This window comes from Amborella trichopoda, chromosome 2 (genome assembly GCF_054954075.1).
Source record: "Amborella trichopoda isolate Santa Cruz 75 chromosome 2, AtrichopodaSantaCruz75HAP2 v2.0, whole genome shotgun sequence".
NCBI classification, from domain to species: Eukaryota; Viridiplantae; Streptophyta; class Magnoliopsida; order Amborellales; family Amborellaceae; genus Amborella; species Amborella trichopoda.
The window spans coordinates 57,921,545-57,931,710 of record NC_142337.1 but is presented as its reverse complement, the minus strand read 5'-3'; the positions used below and the strand labels follow the sequence as shown (position 1 = coordinate 57,931,710).

At 36.9% G+C, this 10,166-nt stretch overlaps 1 protein-coding gene across 1 annotated transcript; it reads left to right on the top strand.

Annotated features, from left to right (window-relative positions):
• The first annotated feature begins 3,418 nt into the window (after positions 1–3,418).
• Positions 3,419–4,380, top strand: LOC18431288 (uncharacterized). Its single transcript, XM_006841413.4, has one exon. The coding sequence runs from the start codon at positions 3,480–3,482 to the stop codon at positions 3,975–3,977; it is 498 nt and encodes a 165-aa protein (XP_006841476.1). The 5' UTR covers positions 3,419–3,479; the 3' UTR covers positions 3,978–4,380.
• The last annotated feature ends 5,786 nt before the right edge of the window (positions 4,381–10,166 follow it).

Genomic DNA, 10,166 nt, shown 5'->3' with positions numbered 1-10,166 from the left:
CAAAACTCATGGGAATACCACTTGACCAATCTCCATCTTGAAGATCTATTCCCATAACATCTCCATCTTGAAGATCCATTCTTATAACCCTCAAAAGAGGGACCTTCTAAAAGATAAGATATTATGTCTTCATTGAATCTTTTATATGTGAGAAATTGTATGTTTGTATAATTGGGCCTTAAACCCCCATGAAGATGTATTATTGAGTTTATCAAAGATGTGAACAAGAGCCCCAATTTATAGGGTTACAAATTTATGTACTACTAAAGAAACTAACATATGTAAAGGAATATATTGTTCCTAAACTAACATATTGTTCCTAAACATCAGTGCATGTTTCTATATTTTTATACTCCCCCTCATAGCTTAAGTTTGAACAATTGAAGGTAGGCGTTAGTAAGAAAGCAGGAACATAAGAAGCTTGAGCAGTTGCAAATTAGCGATCCTCATAAACCTATATCTCGAACAGAGCAATCTCGCATAACAGCAAATCAACAGGCATTTGAAATAGACATGATCGAGTAAACTTGATCATCACACAAGATGAAGTAACGGAAAACTTGATCATCAACCAAGATCAATAAATTCGATCATCAAACATGAGGCACTTGACAGAGCTAACAGAAATCAGCAGGGGATCAACAAGCACTGTTGGACCTTAGATTCGGAATAGAGAACATTAAGATCTAAACACAGATCAGAGAATTGAAACACGACTCGACAGACAGATCATAGAGTCGAAATACAACTCGGCAGAGAGACTGGTCAGATAGTCGAAACACAACTCAGTAGAGAGACAAATCAAATAGGCGAAACACGACTCGGTAGTTGTTTTACAGATGGTACAGATTGGCCGTTTTCATATACCATTTTCAAATGTGGGTTTCAAATCTAGCTCACCAAAGTTCCGACATCAAAGGGGAGATTGGTCGCAAAGGGACTCGAAAACCTTATGAATGCAATAGTAACAGCAAATACTGGAAGCAAATACGGAGAAGGCTAGAGAGAGGTACATCACTTTTGTACCAAATAAAGTAGAAAAGGTAGAGAGAGAAAATAAGAGATGGAACCCTTTAGTGGTACTGACAGCATGAATTGGAGTACTTTCAAATACTTTGCATCTGCAACTCCAGCCATCTCTTAGATGTTGATTAGCAAAACATATTTTCACCAACACTCCACAAAAAGAAATGATCCGAGATAAGAGAAAACCCTGGTGAGATAAGAGGGCAAACCAGATTTGCATGATATACAGGAAAATTCAATTAATGAGTATGCGCGTGTCCCGTCAATCTCTAGTCTCTGAGCATCGTATCCAAATTAAACACCAACAAATATTCAAAGAGAGAGAGAGAGACAGAGTAAACTAGAGAGAGAAACATAGCACGTTCTAGTGAGAGGGAAAATTCTTCCCTGCCATCACACAGGCTTCGCGATCAGAACATGGTTGCCCCATATACATCAGATGCCGCCATACCAGACCCACTTCTCCTCTCAATGCGTGGCCTGCTGGGAGCTGAGCAGAGAAAGAGTTGTATCCCCAAGGCCCGAACATAAGGCCCAAACTGATGAGAGAGAACTACTACAAGAAGAACGAAATACAGATAAGAGGAGCTGCCGAGTAGAGAACATAAGGCCCAAAACGATTGGAGAAGAGCCAAACTGAGATCAGAGAAGTATGAGAGGTGAAATAGAGTTTTCACATATCACAGAGAATACACAGATCGTATAAAACCTCGTTTTGATATCATGTGAGAAATTGTATTTCTGTATAATTGAGTTTTTCAAAGTTTATCAAAGATGTAAACAAGAGCCCTAATTTATAAAATTACAAAGTTGTGTATTACTAAAAAAACGAACATATGAAATGAACCACTTTTTTAATATGGGTACATATAAAAAGAAATAAAATATTATTCCTAACCGTCAGCACAGGTTTCTATATTTTCCACATTATATAGATATCACTTTTTTGCTTCCCAATAAAATCTATTTTCATTTTACTATAATACCTTTAATCTTTAGAAAAAAATATAGGTATAGTGATTCTTGTAATGCATTTTTGAAATGTCAATTTTAGATTTTTAAGTATTTATAGATTTGATCCATTTACACTATTTTTTAAACTTAAAATTTTATAATTAGATATAAAAATAAATTTTCAAATCAACACAACGATTTCCAGTACTAAAACATCTTTCAATATAGAGCATACCCCTTATGCAAATGGTAATGCGTAAAACTCTCTCTCTCTCTCTCCCTCAACAAAAATTAAGTAGTCACTATCCCCTCACCAAAACCAAAGCTAATTACGTACACACAATAAATAGGTGAAATACAAATAGTCGAATTGGCTAAAAATTTACAAGAATGGTTGTTGCCATAAATTTTTTAATTTTTTTTTTTTAAATGCCTCTCGATCAAAGGATATCATCTTTGGACCACCCACATCGTGGTCTTACTGCACATCACAGGCAAATCGAGGTCCTCATTCTTGGACTACCCACCTTGTGGTCTTACACCACATTACAAGCAAATCGAGGGCCCCATCCTTACTATGCAATTTGGTGTTATACCACATTACAAGCGGTCTGAGGTCTCATATCGTTTATAATGTGGTTGAATACTATAGTGTTGACGGTCCATGGATGGGTCATAATTTGATTGAGCCTAAGCTGGTGATATGAGATCTCCATCTCCGGACGGCCTATAATGTAATGTAGTACCACAATTGGGGTTGTGGATTGATTGAGGAAGGGGACCTTGAATCCTTTTTAAACTGTTTTAAAACATAAGGCAATAAAAAAAACTTAAAAAAAAAAATAGAAAAATCAAAGTCAGTACGAGATATCCTCATATCAAGAGGTATTTCGGAAAAAAAATTTAAAAATTCTACAATAACGGACCTTCCTAACAATTTTTTAGTCACTTTGACCGTTTTTTTTTTTTTTTTTTTGTTTTATTTAATTTGCTCCTAAACAAGCTGTTTGTATAGACCCGATGCTCTAAACAATCAAAGTAAAACACACCTTCAAATAATATAAACACGCCTTCAAATAATATCAAAAAATGCGATTTTAATGTTGGGAAACTTCATGATAGTCTTAAAAATATATTTTTATTTTTAAATATAAAATTTAAAACTTTAAAAATAGTGTCGGTAAAACATATGTATAAAAATATGAAATTTTTAACGCAGGTATTAATTTGATTGTTTAAAGCCTCGGCATAAACTTTTTCACTTTTTCCATAAATAAAGGTCATCACTGCCCCCACCGGCACCCCTAGCGACCTTTCTCACTGTAACTTCCCCTCGAAATCAAGCGTTTGGAAACGTGTCACGCATTGATAGGCCCATCTCCCCTACCCACCTCCCCCAATTTATTTCAAGTCTTTAATACACCAGTGTCCCCTCTCCCTACAAATACTACACCCCTCATCTTCACAAAACTCACCCTGAAAACCCCTTAAACTCCACCATGTCTTCTCAGCTTTCTCAAGAGCGGCTCCAAGAAAAGGCCGAAATCTATCATGGCCATGAAATTTGCAGGTCCAAGTACTTGGAACTCCTCAAAGAAGTGGGCATGCCCAATGGCCTCCTGCCATTAGAGGATATTTTGGAATGTGGGTACATAGAGGAGACCGGTTATGTGTGGCTTAAGCAGAAGAAGAGCACGCAGCACTATTTCGATAAGATCGGGAAGCTTGTTTCCTACGCGCCGGAGGTGACTGCATATGTCGACAAGTTTAGGATGAAGAAGGTTACAGGGGTGAAGGCGAAGGAGTTTTTGTTCTGGATTTCGCTGAGTGAGATTTGTGTGGATGATCCTCCCACCGGAAAGCTCACATTCAAGACGCCGGCTGGTCTCTCCAGGAGCTTCCCGGTGTCGGCTTTCGAGGTCCCGGAGGAGAAGAAGAAGGTGGAGACGATGGTCGGCTGTTCTCAAGAGAAGGAAGGAGTCGTGGAGAAGGCTTAGATCTCCCTCGATCTATCTACATATATGGATTCTCTATATGCAATTTTATTTACATCGATTTAAGCTTTGAAGATGCGACACTGGGTGAAGAAGATTAAGAGCAGGCCTAGATTTGCTTTGTTAGATCTCCATCTCTCTCTAGTCATATCATATGACTCTATCTCTTCCCCTCTCCTCCAAATATGAGCATTCAAAAATCGAAGATTAACCTACAACTCTCTCACTCCACCTTTTTATGGCTCAATATTGTTGGTATATATTTTATAAATTTTTTTTACTATGTAGTAGTTCAAAGCAATGTATTTTTTATTGTTGTATTTTTAAGTTTTAATTAAGCTGAAAAAGATATTAGGTGTTATTGGTTTAGTGCGATCAAATATTTGAATGGGTTTTATGATGTCAATGAGTATTATTCACATTGTTTACCGGATGAAGTGTGAGTGAGTGAGTGCGTGTGCGGTTGTGCGGAAGAGTCAAGCCACATTGTTTCTCACTCTTTATCTCTTCTGCTCTACGAAACAATGAGTTTTTGCTAATTTTTGTCCATTGTGGGTCTTAAATATGGGCGTGGTCTGTATAAGGTTGAGACTCCTAACAATCACCGTAAGGCGCACTTTCAAATAGTGTTGAAAGAGTTGTTTCAATATCGAAAATCGGTATAATACCAAAAATTTATTTTTCATCTCTTATTATCAAATTTAAAACTTCAAAAATAGTGTAGATCAAACAGATATATGAACATTTGGAAATCTTGAAAATTGACAATCTAGATAATGCATTACAATTGTGTTATTTTCAATGTTATCAAATTCGCGTCATTTCGGGAATTAATTATTGGGGACCGACAGACCGGTAAAACAGTCGTAGCTATAAATACTATTTTGAATCAAAAGGGGCAAAGTGCAATACGTGTTTATGTAGCTATTGGTCAAAAAGCGTCTTCCGTAGGTCAGGTAATGACTACTTTTCAGGAACAAGAAGCATTGGAATACACTATTGTGGTAGCTGAAACGAACGGCGGATTCACCTGCTACATTACAATACCTCGCTCTTAATACAGGAGCAGCTTTGGCTGAAGCTTTCGGATTTTAAGCATAAATTGAAGCGAAGAGAAGTACGGTGTTGCGGCTTTGGCCCGCTTCGGTCGGAAGAGAAATACATACACAAAAGTATTTTTTATTTTTTATTTTTTATTTTTTATTTCTTAATTATTTTTATATATTATATATAAATATCTAATTTATTTATATTAAATTTTTTTAAAAAAATTCAAAGTCTTCTCTTGAATTTGTCGAAACGCTGAATTGCTTCATTTTTCCCATCAAACCGAAAAAGACTCCGAATCGAATCTAACAACATTGACTTGAAGTTTTTTTTTCTACATATCTCAAGGTCGAGAGGATCATATTTGAGCGGTTAATGCAATGAAACATCTTCTTCTAGTTAATTTTTGAGTTGCACGTTTGACTGATTGTCTAGGGCCTCAACCTTATGTAAATTTTTTTCTTTAAATATTGTTTCGGTCAATTTAATTGGAAAATTGATTTTAAAGCAATCATGAAGATTTTATATGCTCCGTGTGCTTTCCGGACAAGGATTTGAGATGAAGTTTTACTTTGTTTTCATAAGGCCCAGGCATCACAGAAACTGCATCCTTCTATGAATCGAAGATTAGCCCACAACTCTGTCTCTACTTTTTATGGCTTAATTTGAGTATTTCTAACTTCTACTGTGATGAATGTCAAACTATGAAACAATGACTTTTTCCAAATTTTTGTTTATTGCGTGTCTAAGCTAGGTTGGCTTGAAGCATCCCAAACTTTCCGATTTTGCCTGGATTATAAGAACTTGAAAAGTGTGATAATCTGGAGCGTCCATCCAACTTATGCATGCATCTAAGGGTGGGATGATCTCTTAGGTTCTTATCTTCGTCTCAATAATTTAAGAAAGTCCAATAATTCAATAAGACAAACATCACTAATGGCCACATTGTTCTATTGGAACTTCTGCCCATCAAAGAAAGCAACATTAAATATTTTTTTTTCCCTCATTTTTTTAGCCACGTCAAAGTGGAGATTGAAGAGAGAACATCAAAATTTCAATCAGAAAAGGGATTGGGTGGTGGTGGCAGTACCCCCATACCTAGTTAACACGATGTGGTTTTCAAATAGCTAACTCCTAATCTATTTTAAAAAATGGTTAAGTTGTGTTTTCCCACTTATGCTTTAACAAAACTAACTCCGAATCTATTTAAAAAAAATGGGAAAAGTGTGTTTTCCCACTGAATTACCTCAAAAAAAAAAAAATTCAATGACGCAATTCTTTCACACCTCTGCTTTTTCGTGCCCAAGTGCCAGGCCGAGCCTGCCTTTGCCTGGCCCTTCGAGGCCTTCTTTGGCTCCAGTTAGGATCGGGCATGGGATGGCCCTATGAGGACCAACCCTGTCGTTGGAGATCCCCGCCAAACTGGAATGAACACGAGATCCTAGCCTTCTTTTTTTTGCCCTTTTTTTGTTGCTTCTTTGGAATCCGGGCCTGGGCTGGTCCTATGAGGACCAGGGCCCGACCACCCTGGAATGAACACGAGATCCTGGCCTCCTTTTTTTCGTTGCTTCTTTGGATTCCCTAGGTTTTTCCCTGTTCCAATTCCTCTCTCTCTTTTCATGCAGGCCTTATTGCCATTTCTTAAAGCATTCATTTGTCTACAATTCATAGAGAGAGAGGATGCATATGTATGTACATGAGCATGCTGCGCGTCTTATTCAATTGGCAGCAGTGGTCCAGTGGCCATGCTTTCATTCATGGTAGCTTTACTGGAGCAGGATTTAGTTGGGGCATAATTAAACCTAAACTTTCCCCTCAATTTACTACCATTTCCAACTACCGAGGCGAAAGATCCAGCCCATACCCATCTAGGTACTACTGCTTTGACAAGTTGTTATCAAGTATGCTCCTGTGGGAGCAGCAAATCTTCTCTCGTGAAGCATCACATGTGGGCCGACCCATCAAGATTATTAGTACAGGGGGTAATCTATTTCTTAGAGTTAGAATCAATTTGGGAAAAATATACCATCATTATGAAAAAATGACTCATATAATGTAGTCGGAGTATATATTATTATTATTATTATTTTTCAACTTAAATCACTTACAAATAGTCTTTTTACAATAAAACAATTTCAAATAAAGTAAAGAAAAGAATACAACTAAGATCTCAAATAGTTGAAGCCACTCAACATTTTTTTCAATAACAAATAAAAGATACAACCTATACTTGGAAATAAAAAATACAATAAAAATATGTAAGAAACAAAAGAGGGTGTCGGATATTACTTCATCCGAGCTTCTTACATCCCACACCGAGTCACCACTTTCCGATGGCATGGGATCCAATGGTCAACCTTCAATCTCAACCAAAAAAGCAAGTTTTGAACAAGCCACGTCAATGGAACATGAACCCCTTTAATCACAAAAGTCAAACCCTAGATGTACCCCATTTAATAACCTAGTTTGAGATAAATGAATTCTCTTTTGCTACATCCTAAAACCCTTAGCCATAAATCCAAAGTTGAGAGATGGGAGAGAGAAGAAGTCAATACGCTATGAGAGATGTGTTCCCCCCTTGGGCTTTCATTAGAAAGATGAGGTTTTTATAATAAGAGAGAGAATTCTTTGAGTGGGGGCGTGTCCCTATAGTTGGACAAGAGATAGATAAAAACTTAAGGTGTAGAGATTTAAGTAGGGTACAACTCCTTTTTATAGTACTTGAACAAATTTAAGGTTTTATAGGTTTTCCCTGGCTTGTTAGTCATGTGAGATTGAATATGCATCATTGATTTTGGGTGACTTGTGGGGTAAGAGATATAAGCCGTCAATTCTATGGATGTGTCATCAACATCCTATGGAAGGTGCTAGAATCATTATTCCCCACTTCCTAAATCATTTTTCCATCAATTAATTTAAATAAAAAATTAATCTATGATAATATTATCATTTCTTATTTTAAGTATAAGCCTTCTAATACATACCAAAATTTCATTCAAACTTTCCTCAAGGCTTAAGCTTTCTTAAAACAACACTTTCTTATCCTTCAAGCCTTAGAACTTGATCACATAAAATAGAAAGTATCCTAAGTGGAGCATGCCACCCATTGTTGCATATAATGGGCACCGCCTAACTTGCAATGGTGGACCCACAAGTCCTATTGGGCCTCAAATGTAATTTTAAAATAATATTTTATTTTAAAAAAAATCATAAAACCATATTTGAATATTTAAATCAATATAAAAACAATATTTCTGTTTTTATATATCCAAATTTGGTAAATAAAAAATATCCAGAGATTTAAAAATATTCAAACAACAATTCTAAAAATCCTATATTATTAAAATAGACAAAATTAAATACGTTGATAGGAAAAAGATCCATATGGTTTAGGTATAAATGTGTACCGGGGCATTTCACCTCCAACTGCGGACTACGAACCAAATATATTTTCTCAAACTGACCCAGCATTGCCCATGACTCATACTCCATGCTAGGGATCATTAGTGGGTCACTAAAATCTAGCCAATGGGCTACAGTTTCAATCTACAAACATCAGGTTCCCCTTTAGACAAACCAAGGTCATCTTAACATGATGCAATCCATTGCTCGATGGTGCACAAGGGGGTGTCTCTCGCACATACACACGTTTTACCCTGAAAGGTAGCTCGTTTTCTCAAAAAATGCTATCAATGTGCATACCGTGTGATGGCACATGGATGAGGCTATGGCCCCATCTCTGAAGGCCTCCATCACACACAAGGGTCACACAACCCCTTGACTCACTCTTCCGGGCATACTCCGACCTCATAAATGGATGACTCATCTAACCCTTATCGGTTTGTTTTTTTATACCCAAACAATATAGGTTTTTTCCAACCAGACTGACCTAGCACGTTAAACACATTTTGGTATCTACAAACATCGTTTGCTTAGTATGGTCCACACGGGACTACAATCCCACTGAGTTTATGTTCCACGATATTAATAAGTTCATGTACAAGCAATTATAAGGCCTTTAATGACCACGCACCCACAACACATCATTATTCGAGCCTTACCCGAACTATTTGGGGTCGGCATTACGAATTATGTTGTCATTCTCCTCTATCAAGGGTACTCTCGATCAGATCATAAGTCACATATCCCTTCTCAATACTTCCATCTATATCTTGGGGGCCTTTTCCCTTGTTTTTTTAGATCCTTCCACTCAAACTAGATCATCCATCCTTCTATCAATGTTGTTTTAAGTCGACACTTCACATGGCCAGACCACCCAAATCAACTGTTCCTCATTTTTTCGCCTATTAGAGCGACCCATAAGTTCCCTCGAATGTACTTATTTAGAATTCCATCTTTTTTTGTCTTGCCACATATCCATTTCAACAACCTTATCTCAACCACACTTATTTTATGGATATGTTGTTTCTTAACTGCCCAACATTTCATCCTATAAAGTATGACTAGTCTTACAACTGTTTTATAAAAATTCTTCTTCAATTTTTATTAATATGCAGTAATGACATAAGATTTCACAAAAATCTCTGCTTCATCACTTGACTCTAATTCTATACGTGTCATCTTCTTCAATCTATATGGTGATCCATATCATTTCAACATTATAGGTATAAGGACCCATAAATGCCTCTTCAATAAGTTGAATGGTGATGGTGGGCGAGTGGATCCCACCAAACATCATGAATTTCTTTAATTCATGCATACAGCCAACACTCCTCTCAATCACCTTATGTCTATTGATCTGACAGACAGCTATCTTGGTTAAAACGATTGATGGACTTTGGGTGGTAATGACCCTCAGTATATTTAATGTACCATATAGACGGATCACAATACACTTTCGCATGTTATCTAACCATCCTTACTCTTTAAGTGTCTCTCATTTATAATGACACGATGCTGGCCAAGTTGTATAATGCATAAAGCAATTAAAGAGGTTCATGATAAGAATCATCTAGAATTTACCCTTTCGCCACAAAGAAATAAGAGAAAGTAGTTGTCGCGCGCATGGGAACACATTTCTACAATGGTCTCCGGACACACTCTATATCTATCATGTGGATGGCTATTAAAACTGCTTTGTCTAAGGCTGGCAATCGGGTCGGGTTCGACCGCCAACCCAACCTG

Excerpts from the sequence above, each read along its gene's own strand:
- LOC18431288 (XM_006841413.4), top strand. The coding sequence starts at position 3,480 with ATGTCTTCTCAGCTTTCTCAAGAGCGGCTCCAAGAAAAGGCCGAAATC.